Source organism: Tursiops truncatus, chromosome 15 (assembly GCF_011762595.2).
Source record: "Tursiops truncatus isolate mTurTru1 chromosome 15, mTurTru1.mat.Y, whole genome shotgun sequence".
Classification (NCBI taxonomy): domain Eukaryota; kingdom Metazoa; phylum Chordata; class Mammalia; order Artiodactyla; family Delphinidae; genus Tursiops; species Tursiops truncatus.
In genome coordinates this window covers 84,792,987-84,808,320 of record NC_047048.1, presented here as the reverse complement: position 1 = coordinate 84,808,320, position 15,334 = coordinate 84,792,987, and the positions used below count along the sequence as shown (strand labels likewise).

At 53.9% G+C, this 15,334-nt stretch overlaps 1 protein-coding gene across 3 annotated transcripts in view; it reads right to left on the bottom strand.

The window, feature by feature from the left end:
- Positions 1-34: 34 nt before the first annotated feature.
- The window catches only part of SS18L1 (SS18L1 subunit of BAF chromatin remodeling complex), a 29,950-nt gene continuing 14,650 nt past the window's right edge, over positions 35-15,334 (bottom strand). The window contains exons 5-11 of one of the 3 annotated variants that reach the window (XM_073793147.1): positions 15,070-15,267; positions 14,143-14,304; positions 13,868-13,972; positions 12,972-13,064; positions 6,270-6,389; positions 4,577-4,797; positions 35-2,888 (exon numbers count right to left, since the gene is read on the bottom strand). In XM_073793147.1, coding sequence (XP_073649248.1) covers positions 4,583-4,797; positions 6,270-6,389; positions 12,972-13,064; positions 13,868-13,972; positions 14,143-14,304; positions 15,070-15,267 — 893 coding nt within the window. In that variant the 3' untranslated portion in view covers positions 35-2,888; positions 4,577-4,582. The remainder of the gene's footprint in view (positions 2,889-4,576; positions 4,798-6,269; positions 6,390-12,971; positions 13,065-13,867; positions 13,973-14,142; positions 14,305-15,069; positions 15,268-15,334) is intronic. The other 2 variants (XM_033840956.2, XM_073793148.1) reach the window with 2 other exon arrangements.

The following is a 15,334-nucleotide window of genomic DNA, read 5'->3' as shown; positions in this document are numbered from 1 at the left end:
GTTCCCCATCACCTCACGGAAACTCAGTCTCCAGGACGGTTCTCGAAGAGCCAGTTTATTAATTACAACAAAGGCATAAACAACTTAGACGCCAAAGTCCGGCTGAGGAGGGAAGCGGACGGGTGAGGATGGTTGTCCGGGACCGGGCTGTGCTCACGGACGAGACGGCGTGACCTGGTCAGTCAGGGCTGGGAAGTCGCACGGAAACGCCCTCCTCGGTCCGAGTGTGAGCGGCCGCCCCGCACGGACCGCCGAGGCCCGGCTGCGGCTGCGGGCGCGCGAGGGATGCTCGGGCCGGAGGCGGCGGGGCCAGCCGGCGGCCTGGGCGCTGTCGGCACCTCCGCGGGCCGCGCCGGTCACCGCTCGAGGCCCGCCCCGCCCGGGGCTCGGCCGTGGCAGCTCGGCGGCACTGACCGCACCGCACCGCGCGAGCGACTCTCGGGCCTAAGCGTCTGCAGACATTCGTGTTGCGGAAGAGGAGACACGAAACAGTGAACAAAAACGAGCTGCTGGCATCACTTTCCCCACAATATTACATAAAAACGGACAGCACGTTAAATAAACATTTTGTTATTAATCATTAAATATATGAACACCGACAATCATGTATAAATTAGGAAATAGATGTACAAACTATTTCACAAAGTGCTTTTAAAAATATATACACAACATTCAAGAAATTCTTAATGTAAGACATTTCAGATTGAAGTTTCGGGATAAGTTTTTTTAAGTGTCCTTTTCCTTCAAAAAGTATTAATACAGCACTTAAAAAAAACATACACACACATAAAAGGCATATTCCCAGATTGGCAAGGAATAAAAATAAACTATTTTCACAGTTCTCTGAAATGCTTAACATTTTCAACGGGAAAATTGAATCCCCGACTGAGTTTGCAAATTCTATGAAAATTGTCAGGAAAGAACAGGACAAAATCAAGGGAAATGACTCCCTAAATGAAATTACTAATGTCTGTGTCATTTAGCAGTTAAGGACTCTCATTTCAATAATTTAATACAGAGATGTATTTTTAAGCCCTTACCAGTGTTAAGGGTTTCTAAAAACCCGTATGTCTACAAAATAAACACTTCTATCCCAATGCATGTGTGATTCTGTCTCCACAGAGGAGGGGAGAAGGTCCTAGAACAGGACTTCTACTCGACCCGCCCCTTCTTTCCTCTGAGCCGTAGTGCTTCATCTGCAAAACAGCAACAGGTAATCGCCACCATATTCCCAGTGTGGACTGGGAATTATTCATTCCAGTAAAAACACGTCGAAGATGTCTTATACACTGTAAAGTATTCAATTCTGGATAAAGAACTACTTTCAACTTAAGACTTAATAAAACATCACCTTCAGTAGACCTGATATATGAAGAACTGGATATATTTTTATTTTCTTGGTTGTCTTGGAAATATGTCAGCATTTATCCAAAGATGTTTTTAAAGCGGTCATAATAAATATGGATATTGTTATCCAGGTAAGAGTTGATAAAATGTCCTTATGACTTATTAGTGAAATGTAGAATTTTTCCTTTGACCTGACTTTTCCACATGAGCTGTCTTTAATGTCTGCACAGAATTTAGATGGCATTTAATGTCCTAGGAATGTAAAAATGACTCAAATTTCTCTCCATAAGAGCTTTCCTTCTCATTAGGAAGAACACAGTAGAATCAGTGGTGTTCTTTTTAAAAATAAGATGTGGGGCTTCCCTGGTGGCGCAGTGATTGAGAGTCTGCCTGCCGATGCAGGGGACACGGGTTCGTGCCCCGGTCCAGGAAGATCCCACATGCTTGCGTACCGCAAAAAAATAAATAAATAAAAATAAAAAAATAAAAAAAATAAAAATAAGATGTGAATTTCAGATATCCCTAAAAGAAAAGGAACGCTTGCTTGGAGATCTGAATAAGTAGGTCCTGGAAGAAGTGGTATAAAATAAACAACTTGCCAACAGTTTGGAAAATTTGGTGTCAATATTTTAAATTATAACTTTGGAATTGGGCATATTAAATATTAAAATTCCAGAAATGACCATCAGATAAACAAGGGCCAAAGCCAAAGTAATTCCAGAGACTACCTTCTCTTTCTTTCAGCAATACCACTCTCCCTGGGTAAGGCTAATCATTCATTGCCTTCATGGATTCCTATTTATTTAGAACATAGTCATTGATCCCTCTTTACTTTTTAATACAAAAACATATAACTTTTTGGATAAACACAATTGGTGAGAGACACAGGTAACGAGTGAGCTCTGAAAATAACGGTTCACAGCATCTCCAAATGAGGCTTAGTCATCCTTTCCATCGTGTAACAGAAACTGACGCAAATCACAGAAGATGCCTCCCACCCCCCCCACCCCCCCATCGAGGCACAGGAAGAGGCTGCCATCCAGGGGCTGTGCACACGTGTCCAGCTGCGGTGCGGACAGTGAAAGACAAGTTTACAACCCACGGTGCGACAGTGCAGGAGGAGTGTCAGCCCTAAGGTCTGTTTATACAAGTACGTGGACTATGGCCTCTTGTAGGTGTCCCATCACTGGGCACAGAACACTCTGATGACAAAAGGACCCCTAAAGCTAGCTAGAAACACGGCGGGGGGGGGGAGGCGGACAAAAAGGGACAACCTCTCCGTGTATGGACATACAATACTATACACAGCACCAAATATGTCACACCATCAAAGCGCTGTCTGGCACCGGCGGCGCACGCTCGGCGTCCTACCCCACGTGAAATGTGCCCACTTCACGTGCAGACGCCGCGTGGGGTGAAGGGGCAGCCCGCAGGCCACAGCTGTCAGAACTGTCGCCGGCCTGTCCATCCCAGACAGACGTGCCGCTGCAAGCCTCCATGAGAAGGTTTGTCCTTTACTGCTGGTAATTTCCGTACTGGCCCTGCAAGAGACCAAGACACAGATTACACCCCAACAGTCCTGCATAAGAGGGTCCACGCCCAAGGGTAAGACAGACTCCCGCCCCCCCGCCAACACCCAGGATGAGAGGTGGAGGGAACATAAAAGGCGAGCGACCAAACAGCCTCTGCCTGTTTCCACGAGGCAGGCAGATACGCGGCCGTCCAGAAGCCACTCTCCAGGCTGCAGCGACTGATTTAGGTCAGAGGGTGGAAGAGGCTGGTTCACCCAGTCACACAGCAGCTCACTGTGCTGGGCCTGGTCCAGGTGCCTCAAGTCACGTCCCCACCCTGAGCCTGCTGTGAACAGGTCTGTGACGGGCTCCCTCAGCCACAAGCGACATTGGCACCACTTCCGGCACACTCGGGAACATTCCACACTGCTCTCTTCAAGGTCAAAAAGGTTTCCTCCTTAATTACCCTGCCCTGGGCTTGTTTACTCGTGTTGAAAACTCATCCTCTAAGTATGACTGGTTCATGATCTCTCTTTAGAGAGCAGGGTGAGAAGCATTTAAAAGAATAAAATACAGGACCTTCCTATTCAGGTACCTGAGAAAAACACCCGTCATCCATGTGGTGCCTTGAGATTTCATTAGCCGTGTAAACGGTCATTAGTGCCTATGACCCAGCACAAAAGGCCACCGATGCACAATGAGCCCTTGCAAGGGGCTCTCTTCAAAGGAAGTTCCAAAGATGCCCAGGATAAGTCTCCTCCCGCCCCACTGCCCTGCTCCTGCCCTCAGCTGCAGACGCCAAGGCTCCTCCTGACCGACTCGCATGAGACAGACCTGGCCGCCTCAGGACCTCTGCACGGCTGCGCCCCGAGGCTGGCTCACCCTCATCCTCATGTCCTGGCCCCGTGGCACCTCCGCTGAGAGGCCCCCGGACACTTACATTCACCCCTCACGGGTTTCTCTCCCACCAGGAGGGGCTGACATCCATCATCTACCGCCCTTCTCCTCCACGCCTCCAGGTGGAAGTCAGAGGCATCTGAAATTAAGCTTGATTTCCTCTCCACAGCCCTCTGCACCCCGAGAAACGGCAACTGCCTCAAGCAGCCCAGGCTGAAATCCCTGGGGCCGCCCCGACCCGCCTCTCCTACACGCCCCACATCCAGTCCGCCAGCAAATCCCGCTGGCACTACCTCTGAGAGCACCTAGAGTCCCGGAGCCTCTCACCTCTCTCCAGCAGCCACCATGCTGTCACCAAAGGCTCCGACGGCCTCCAGGGCCCCGCCCCACGCAGAGCAGGTCCTCGTCAGGGGGGCGAGGCCTCCCTGCCGTCCTGGGAGCCTGAGTGGCTCTGCTCAGGTCTGATGGCCTCGCTGTCGCCCGAGAGAGGGCCTCCCCGACCTGGTCTACGCCAGCCCTGCCCCCCGTCGTTCTGTCCCTTTGCCCTCTGGGTCCTCTTCTCAGAACTACCTGCCGCTGCTCCATCCCGGCGCCAACAGCGCCCGGCTGTGTCAGGCGAGATACAAGCTCTCGAATCTGCCTCGTCGCCGGGGCCCCCAGGCGCGCACCAGACGCCCGCCGCTGCTAGGCGCGCGGGGAACACCCGAGGCGTGAAAGGACAAGGACACAGAGCCAGCTGTGTCTGACCGAAGAGGTAATTTTTAAAAACCTTACAGGCTCAGAGAATAAACGTTCTGGAGGGACATTGGGTGCCAGTTCACCCTGTGTTATTGTTTCTCTTGACGACCAGGGAAACCTTCGTCACGTCTGACGCACGCGGGGGCTGCGAGTCTGGAAACGGGCAGAAGGCTTGCCTGCTCGTAGCCGTAAGGCCGCTGCTGCTGGGCGGACGGGCCCGTCTGAGACGCTCGGTAGCTTCCGTACTGCTGGCCTTGTCCCTGCTGGTAGCTGGAGTACTGCGAGGGGGCGCCCTGGGCAGGCCCTAGAACACACGCGGGAGCCGTGAGACCACCCCATGCCCCCGTCCGCCCGAGCCCCTGACGCTGGTACCCGTTCTCCCTCCACATTAAGCCCGTGCAGTGAAAGCGCCACAGCTGGTGGCTGCGCGGAGTCCCGCGTGGTTCGCAGCTGTGCTCCCACCGCCACCCGGACGGAGCCTGGGGGCCACTCTCAGCGCCCCGGGCCCGCTTCCTGGGACCAGCTTACACCAGTCACGGTGGTCACCGTAAACACGGGAGTCAAACACACAGCAAATGGTGAAAACGCGCGCGAGACGGTAATTGTGCCTCCGGAGCCTAAGTAGATGGTTTAGGAGAAACTGACAAAGGCCGAGTGTTTTTTCCAAAATTGGCTGTTTCTAGGGCTGGGGCACGGGAAACACTGTGGTCCCAGAAGGAAGAAAGTGCTCTAAACCAAAAGGATGGGGCATGTCCAAGGGCCACAGGCACCAACCTGAGCTCCCAAGAGGCAGGGCTGAGACGGTTTGAACAATAAAATAAAGAAGTTTGGATCATAACTCAATGTGTAAAATCAATACCCGTGAGCACCTACCAATATAAATAAACGATCAATAACTAAGTGAATGGAGGAGAAGAGACCCATCTTCCCTACAGAAGAATTCCAAATAATCTATGTAGACCAGCGGTCCCCAACCTTTTTGGCACCAGGGACTGGTTTCACGGAAGACAATTTTTCCACGGAAGGGGGAGGGGGGGATGGCTCAGGCGGTGATGTGAGCGCTGGGGAGCGGCAGATGAAGCCTCGCTCACCCGCCCACCGCTCACCTCCTGCTGTGCGGCCTCGTTCCTAACCGGCGCGGACGGTACTGGTCCGCGGCCCGGGAGTTGGGGACCCCTGATGTACACAGTGCCCCCTCGAGTGAGGCTGGACCCAGTGATGTCAGAGTCTGGAGGAGGAGAGGGAAGGAAGCCCGACACTGGGGAGGCCTGGCAGACGCCCTTGACCATGTGACCAAGGCCAGACTCAACGGAGGCAAGTCATGCCCACAGGAGGGGACGCAAAGGCGCTTCGCCGTCGTCTTCTTTCCAGAACCCAGGCCAGACAAACCCAACCTGAGGGGGCGTCTAGGCAGTGCCCGCCCAGCCCTCCTCAAAAGTGCCAAGGTCAAGAGGGATGAGGAAAGTCTGAGGAAATTTCGCAGCCCAAGGAGCTGTGGGGCTGATGTCACGTGGGATCCTGGCCTGGTCCCGGACAGAGAAGGACATGCAGGAGAGCCAGTGAGATCCGAAGAAATTGGCTCAGTCCACGTCCATGCACCAACCTTGGTTTCTTAGCTGTGACCACAGGGCCCCGGTAATGGACGAGGTTAACCATGGGGGGACTCTCAGCTTTCCTCACAGCTTTTCCAGAAATCTACAACTGTTCCAAAATAAGAAGCCTGCTGGGCGCCCACCGAATGACCGCGTTCCTGTGATGCCCCCCGCCACCGCTTACCATAGCCTTGCTGCTGCCCAGGGTAGCTCTGCTGGTTGGGGTACTGCTGCTGGGAGTACGTCTGCTGCTGGGCTGTGCCCTGCTGGTACCCCGCCTGCTGCTGGCTGTACTGTGAGTTTCCTGCAGAGGGAAGGAGACATGAGCTCATTTCCAGAGAGCAATGGCAGCTCCGCTGTCCCTCGAGGCATGGGCAGCTGTGGGTTCCCTAGACCGAGTCCACTGCTCCAGTACCTCTTCTTTTCCACAACAATTCAAATTATTTTATTTTATTGGGTTGGCCAAAAAGCTCCTTCAGTTTTTAAGTAAAAATAAAACACAGTTTTCATTTTCACCAAGAACTTTATAGAACAACGTATTCACCGTTTTGTTCCACTACCTTCTGCCATTTTCCAGGTAACTTCATAATTCCATCTTCCCAAAACTTTTCATCCTTTTGAGCAAAGAACTGTTCCAGGTGCCTTTTACCGTCTTCCAGGGAATTGAAATTTTTTCCATTAAGGGAATTCTGTAAAGACTGAAAAAAATGGAAATCCAAAGGTGCAATGTCTGGTGAATACGGTGGATGAATCAGAACTTCCCAGCCAAGCTGTAACAGTTTTTGCCTGGTCATCAGAGAAACATGGGGTCTTGCCTTATCCTGATGGAAGATTATGCGTTTTTTTGTTTTTTGTTTTTTTTTCCGGTACGTGGGCCTCTCACTGTTGCGGCCTCTCCCGTTGCGGAGCACAGGCTCCGGCCGTGCAGGCTCAGCGGCCATGGCTCACGGGCCCAGTCGCTCCGCAGCATGTGGGATCTTCCCGGACCGGGGCACGAACCCGTGTCCTCTGCATCGGCAGGCGGACTCCCAACTACTGCGCCACCAGGGAAGCCCAGATTATGCGTTTTTTGCTGACTAATTCTGGACGCTTTTCGTCGAGTGCTGCTTCCAGTTGGTCTAATTGGGAGCAGTACTTGTTGGAATTAATCATTTGGTTTTCTGGAAGGAGCTCATAATAGAGGACTCCATTCCAGTCCCACCATATACACAACTTCACCTTCTTTGGATGAAGACCATCCTTTGGTGTGGTTGGTGGTGGTTTATTTCGCTTGCCCCCTTATCTTCTTCTGTTCCACATTACTGTACAGTATCCACTTTTCATCACCCGTCACAATTTGTTTTAAAAACGGAACATTCTGGTTACGTTTAAGTAGAGAATCACAAGAGGAAATACAGTCAAGAAGGTTTTTTTTGCTTAACTCATGTGTGGAACCCAAACATCAAAGCGATTAACATAACCAAGCTGGTGCAAATGATCTTCAGAGCTTGATTTGTATATTTTGAGTATGTCAGCTGTCTCCCGCGTGGTACAACGTTGATTGCTCTCAGTTAATGTCTTGATTTGATCGCTGTCGACTTCAACTGGTCTACCCGACCGTGGGGCAACATCCAGGGAGAAATCTCCACATGAAACTTCGCAGAGCACTTCTGACACGTTGGATCAGCCGCAGCACCTTCTCCACACAATGCACAGCTCTGTGTTTGCATGCTGGCTGCGATTTTACCTTTCTTGAAATAATAAAGCATAATGGGCCAAAAATGTTGCTTTTTTTCTTCCATCTTCAATATTAAAATGGCTACACAAAAATTCACCAGTTTTGATTTTTTTTTTTTATTTTGTTTTGTTTTGTTTTGCGGTACGCGGGCCTCTCACTGTTGTGGCCTCTCCCGCTGCGGAGCACAGGCTACGGACGCGCAGGCTCAGCGGCCATGGCTCACGGGCCCAGCCGCTCCGCGGCATGTGGGATCTTCCCGGACCGGGGCACGAATCCGCGTCCCCTGCATCGGCAGGCGGACCCCCAACCACCGCGCCACCAGGGAAGCCCTGATTTTTTTTTTTAAATGCACAGGTATGACAGCTGTCACATACAAGCTCACAAAATTACAAAATTGTTTCAAATGAAGTTAAAGACAGCTAAGCGCTACTAGAGCCAGCTTACAGCGAAACCGAATGAACTTTTTGGCCAAAACAATGCTTTCTCTTACTGTCTTATAGAAATACAAATATATCGCCAAAGTGAAGAGCTTAATGCAATTAAGACAAAGACCAATACCAGTGTTGTAGGTAAACTGTGTCCCCCAAAAGAGCTGTGGAGGTCCTGACCCCAGGAACCTGTGGCCTCATTTGGAAATAGGGTCTTTGCAGGTGTAATTAGTTAAAGGGAGGTCATACAAGGTTAGGGTGGGCCCTAATCCAGTGGCTGATGTCCTTCTAAGAAGAAGGAGATCTGGACACAGACACAGGGAAAAGCCGTATGATCCCCACAGTTCAAAGGGACCCCAGAAGTTTTGGGACACCCTCGTCTTATTGGCAAACATGCAAGCCAGGGTTCCAGCTCAGACCTGTAATGTGTTTTCCTGTGACTTTATGAACGAAAAGAGGCAGACGTTTGCCCTTGTGTTCTGCATCTATATGTGGGTACAGTCCCAGAGATGTTTTAGGTTCACTTACTTTTTCTTTTCCCAGAGAAAATGGCTTAATTCTCATTTTCAAAACTCTAACTAGCCAGCCAGCACCCGCGCTAAAGCCTCATTTTGGAAGGAAGCTCCTGGTAAGAAAATAACTGGGAGAGCAGTAAACGTATTACCAAGTAATTACCAACAGTTAAAGGGAGTATTGGGGACTTCCCTGGTGGCACAGGGGTTAAGAATCCACCTGCCAATGCAGGGGACACGGGTTCGAGCCCCGGTCCGGGAAGAGCCCACATGCCGTGGAGCAACTAAGCCCGTGTGCCACAACTACTGAGCCTGCGCTCTGGAGCCGGCGAGCCACAACTGCTGAGCCCATGTGCCGCAACTACTGAAGCCTGCGTGCCTAGAGCCCGTGCTCCGCAACAGGAGAGGCCACCGCAGTGAGAAGCCCGCGCACCGCAACGAAGAGTAGCCCCCGCTCGCCGCAACTAGAGAAAGCCCACACACAGCAAAGACCCAATGCAGCCAAAAATAAATACATAAAATAAATAAATTTTTTTAAAAAGGGAGTATTAACAACGATTTAAAAATCTTTCTACGTGTGTAATGGAAAAGAACCTAAAAAAAGAATATATATATACGTGTGTCTGTGTGTGTGTGTGTGTGTGTGTGTGTATAACTGAATCACTTTGCTGTACAGCTGAAACACAACATTGTAAATCAACTATATTTAAACAAAACTTTAAAAATACATTAATAAAAATCTTGCTACGAAGTCTTCCTAATGCAGGTCTTAAGAGTTTTAGATTGGTGTAGAGACTAAATTCCATTCTGTTTTCAAAACACCTTTATAAGAAAACCAATTTAAGTTTAGTTTCATCGTTTTTTTCAAAACCACAGTGTCTGGCCTTTAACCGCAGAGTGTGGGTCTTTCTCTGCATGAGACCCCGTCCTCTAGCAGGAGCAGGCGGGGCGAGGGGACCCGGGGTGTTTACCCCCTGTGGCACCAGACAGCCTGGAAAGGAGGGCTGCTTGTGGTTTTCTTGTTCTTGTCTTTGTTTTTAGTTAATTAAGTTTTTTATAGATTTTTTTCATTTAAAATATTTTTATTTTATTGTTTATTTATTTATTTTTGGCTGCGTTGGGTCCTTGTTGCTGCGCGCGGGCTTTCTCTAGTGGCGGCAAGCAGGGGCCACTCTTCGTTGTGGTGCACGGGCTTCTCACTGCAGTGGTTTCTCTTGTTGCGAAGCACGGGCTCTAGGCACATGGGCTTCAGTAGTTGTGGCTCACGGGCTCTAGAGTGCAGGCTCAGTAGTTGTGGCACGTGGGCTCAGTAGTTGCGGCATGCAGTCTCAGTAGTTGTGGCACACAGGCTCAGTAGTTGTGGCACGTGGGCTCAGTCGTTGTGGCGCGTGGGCTCTAGATCGCAGGCTTAGTAGTTGTGGTGCATGGGCTTAGTTGCTCCGCAGCATGTGGGATCTTCCCGGACCAGGGCTCGAACCCGTGTCCCCTGCATTGGCAGACGGATTCTTAACCACTGCACCAACCAGGGAAGTCCAGTAAAATGTAAGTATTTTAAAACTGGGATCCTGATAATGTACATTTTAGAATAACAGCTTTATTGAGAGCGAATTCATGTAGAAAGGCTTAAAACCCCATAAGGAAGTTCAATTTCCAGCTGCGCAGAACAATGAAGGAACACATGCTCTACAGCGCAGGAGCTCTTCTCCAAAGTGGGCTCTGAGGAATCTGCTGGGTTTTCTGATTGGTCATCATCTAAGGAAACACCTTGACAGCTGCTCCCTCCTCACAACCATGACCAGTCCCAGCAACAATGGCCGATGGGACGGCCGATGGCCGAGGAGGTGTCAGTGACCAGTGGAGACCCAGGTTCACTGTCTTTGTGAGGAATGCATCGGAGAAATTCATCAGAGACTTGGCAGGTTTTCTCCAGGGTTTCAGAGTTATGGGGTCAGTCTGCATATTCTCGTGTCTTACAACCCCTTTTCTCTTTCTAGGATAACGGGTAAAGGAATTAATTCACAGCAGCAGCCGCCGTGGCCTAGACACAGCAGGTGTGCAGGGGGTGAGAACCCGGCGCAACTCTCACGCACCCAGAAAAACCTTCTCTTGACCCGGGGCCAAATCCCAGTAGAAGATGGACCTGTATGGACAACTCTGAAAGGAGAGAGGCAGGACTTCTTTGAACAAGCCTGAGCGATTCTCAGGAGTGTTTCGTGGGAGCAGCAGAGCTGGGGAGCCCAGACTGCTCTTCCTAGAACAGCCTGGGACAGAGACAGCGGCTCCAGGGCCTTCCCTCCACCACTGGCCGGTACAACGACTTCTCTTGTTTTTCCTCTCCTTTTCATTTGTTTCTATCTTTAAGAATCTTGCAACATTCTGTGACATGGCCGTGAAAAAAGGAACCACTTATTTGTGAAAGAAGAGGCTGGTGTTGTCATCAAACGTGGCAGGAACGTGGCCGTAGGACAGCCAGAGGTGCTAATGCACAAGGGTGACCGACCCGTCTATACAGCCTTGTCGCCAAGCAAGGATGAGCCTCGGGGACCCGCGTGGCAGCCATTTGGGGCGGAGCTGTCCCCACCATCCCCAACGCCCGATCACAGTCACCGTTGCCATCGGGGGAAACGCCCCAAACAGCGGTGCTGCAACCCCAGGACTGGGGGGTGTGGGCGGGTCTGGGGGGCCACAGGGTTAGTGCTTTGATTTTCAGTAAGTTTGCCTTCTAACTGGGCGATTCAGAAATAAAAAAACAAACCAAGTCCGTCTTCAACAGGTCCGGGGAGGAAGGCCCCCTCCCCCGCCCAGCCTCATCACCTCCATCGCTGTCCCAGGTGTTTCTCCAGAGGCTGTCTGTGGTGTGTGTGCTCTTAGCGCCCTTTGTTTTACGCAGCAGGTGGCACCCGGACACCCTGGTCCTGTACACCTGGCATGACCCGGGGGAACATGCCACAGAAGCGCCCTGGACGTGTCACAGCGGACACTGGCTCTGTCCAGCCCTTGCTCCTGCAAACCTCACAGACAGGAAATGCCATCGGGACTTCCAGGTTTCCTCTGCAGTGGCCCCGACAGCAACAGTGTCCTGCTCGGCTGGGTCGGCCATGCCCTGGTCCCTTCCTGACACTGGTCCTCTCATTCCGGGGACCCCACAGGGCTCCTGCCAGATACCACCTCCTGTGCACAACCCCAGAACCAGCCACCCGTGCCCCCCAAGGTTCCCCATCCGCCTGGGGGACAAACCTAATTACCAGAAAGTTCTTTCTGTTGGCTTCAGGCGACCCCCTTATTGCTCCCACCCAACATCCTGCCCTTCTCAGGGCCGCAGGCCACTTATGCGCCCAGCCCTCTCAAAGCAAACTCCCCCCCGCACCTCCCACCCTAAGCAAGACCCGGCAGGCCACCGGTTGTGGTATGGCCGGTACCGTGTTAACACGTGCGGGGGTCATTAACAAGGCGGAACAAAATGCTTCCAGATCCAGGAGGAAACTGCGTCATATGCCACACTTGCCTTAAAAGAAGTCCCTGAATGTTTTAGCAAACTCATCAATTATGAAAGACAATCGTATGCAACCCAAAGCGAGGGTACAGAACTGTGCCCTTCAGACTTCAACGAGCTCGTCCCAGGGAGCAGCGCGCGAGGCAGGCGGGGGCCCTCCCGCGGAGGAGGCTGAGCCCCGCTTTCCTGGAGGGGGAGGAGAGCAGGGTCGAGGAGGGGAGGTGGGGAGTTAGTGTTTATTGGGGACAGCGTGTCAGGTTGGGGAGGCGAGAAGGCTCTGAGATGATGTGGTGATGACGGTGGTCGCACAACAGTATGAATGTGCTTAGTGCCGCTGAACTGTGCACTTAAAAATGGTTAAAATGGTAAACTTTACGTTTTTTACAACTTAAAAAAAGTCACCCCAAAAGTCACATTTTCGAGTCACCTGTTCTGTACATATCATCTGCCTTTTCCTCTCCGGGCCCCGGGCAGCCTTGCCATTGTCCCCAATCCTGACGTCCAGACCGAGGCCCAGGACCACGCCACGCTGTGAGCTTAATGGCTCCTCTCCTCTCGGGGCCCCTGGGGCGGCAGGAAGTCCCCGCACCTGAGAACCGTGTGAGAACCGACTATGCCTGTTTCTTCCCAAATCCGTGTTTGGTGACGTCACCTCGGCGGCTTTATCGGCGCCTGGCCCCCATCTCCATACGCCCCACGCCCGTCGGGCCCGGAAACTGAGGCCCGGCCACCTTACCGCCCTCGTAGTAGTGCTGCGTGGACTCCTCAAACGACCGGTCATAGCTCTGCTCCGTGTAGGACGCCGGCTGGTAGGCGTAATCGCCATGTCCTGCAAGCAAACAGGGTGCCCTGCAGTCAGCGGAGGCCCCGGCTGCCCAGACCCAGGAGAGGCCGCGTGAACTCGGGCGTCGGGTCAGGAGACCCCGGCACTGGGTGCGGTCCGGTTTCCCTAGACGGAACCCCCGGGGACACTTCCTGCCGACAGGCAGCTGCGGTTCCCCTACTTTAAAGTGCAGACGGCCACCTGCCCCTCGGGGCAGCGTGAGGACCAACCAGCCACGGTTACAGAGTGTACTCGGTGCCCGATGCGTGACACGCACGTGGACGTCAGCTCTTAACGTCGCTACACGGTCACCATCCCCCCGCCGGCTCCCTTCGGAGCGCGTGACACCTCGTGAGGCCCGGCCACCATTCCACAGGGGGGTCACGGCTTGCCCTTCCCCAGTCTTGGCCACCTCCCCAGCACCAGACCTGCTCACGCACCCTGCCTGGGGGGTCCTCCCCAAATCCCACCCGTCCTCTGCGGCCATGTTAAACGCCACCTCCACAAACCCTGGGGCCACTTGAAGGTGCCTGAAAGGTGACACGGAAAAGGAAAAGAAGCTGCAGAAGTTGTAACTGAGCAGCTGGGAGGGGAGCGTTACGAGACAGTCGGCTCACGCTCGTCACCTTCCTGAGAGCATCTCACGATGAACTCGCGTCCATCCTCAGGACTGCGCTCCCAGCCCCAGGGGGCCAGTGCCGGAAGCTCCTCTCAGCAGAGGCCCGCCTCCCGCCCCCAAAGGGGACTCGCTCTGGGGTCCGAATTGGGAACGACCAGTGAGCAGCGGACGGAAGCCACTGCGGCCTCACCGTCCGGGTAGTACTGCTGGCTCATGGGCTCCGAGGCGGCCTGGCCATGGCCGTACTGCTCGCCGCCGTAGTACTCCTCCTGGCCCAGGTACTGCTGGGACGAGCCTAGGGGACAGCGCCGGACGTCACCTCCCCGAGCCCCAGAACCTCCCCAACGGGCCCCCAATCAGAGGACACTCCACCAGGCCCGCCCGGGGGACACGGGGAGGCCTGCCCCACGCACTGCACACACTGCCCCTCCCCCACCGGTTCCCTGCACCGGGGGCGGGCCTCACCTTGCTGGGAGGGCCGGTAGGGCGCCATGGGCCGCTGCCCCATCATGCTGCCCGCCTGCCCGCTCTGGCCCATCATGGCCATGGACTGGCCCTGGTAGTGCTGGCTCCCGCCCTGGGCCGCGCTGTAGTGGGACGAGGCTGCCTGCTGGTGCATCATGGACACTGGGGGACACGACAGACCCCGTGTAACCCACGAAGCTCCTGGGCGGCACCCCGCAGACCCGCCTGAGCCCTCCTCCCGGGCTGGGCCTGTGCAGCTCTGCCCCGCGAGGCCACGCCACCCTTCCCGCCAACGCGCCTTTGGGCAACTCATAAAATGTGAAATGCCGGCCCCACGCCCCTAAGTCCCCAAGGCTGGTCCCAGAGGAGCCTATCGCCTTGCCTCCCCCAAGACCCGGGTCTCGAAGGCTCCAGTGGGGGCCCCGCCTGCCTGTCTTTTCCTGCCACCCCTGCTCGGGACCCTCCAGGGCAGCACCGTCCAGCACAGGGGACGTGAGCCACGTCAGAGAATGAGAAGAAACAGGGGGAATCTATTTCAGTGACATTTTACTTGACTCAATGTATCCAAACTAGATTGTCTTCAATGTGTAATTAGCGTAGCGAGAGCTAAGGAGATAATTCCCATCCTCTTTTTCTGTTCTAAGCCTTTGAACCCCGGTGCGTCTGACTGTCGTGGGACACCCTGGTTGGGACCTGACGCTTCCCAAGCGCTCAAGGCCCCGCAGCCCTACCTGCCCTTCAGCCTCCCACTCCTGTGCACTGGCTGCCACCCAGTCCTCCCAGCGGGGCGGCTGCTGCCCCTCCTCAGAGCCTCCCCTGAAGCCGCCCAGCCCCCGGCCCTCGCCCCTTGGGGGTTTCCGGAGGAGGGTGGCCCTGGGGACCATGTTGGCCTGCGCTGGAGGGGAGCGGGGTCTCTGGGGATGGTACCTGGGTTGGACTGCATGTTGATGTTGGCCCGGGACACGTAGCTGCTGATGGCGCCCTGGCCCTGCAGGGGGATGCTCTGCGAGGCCGGTCCCGAGTGGCTGTAGCCGGGCCCCGAGCCGTGGCTGCTGCCGGACATGCTCATGGAGGTGGTGGGCAGCGTGCTCTGCGCCGTCTGCTGCAGGGTCACGTGGTTCGGACCTGCCAGGGCGGTGGCGGGGGGGCACGCTGAAACCCACCAAAGACCACCTCTGACGGCAGCCCTGGC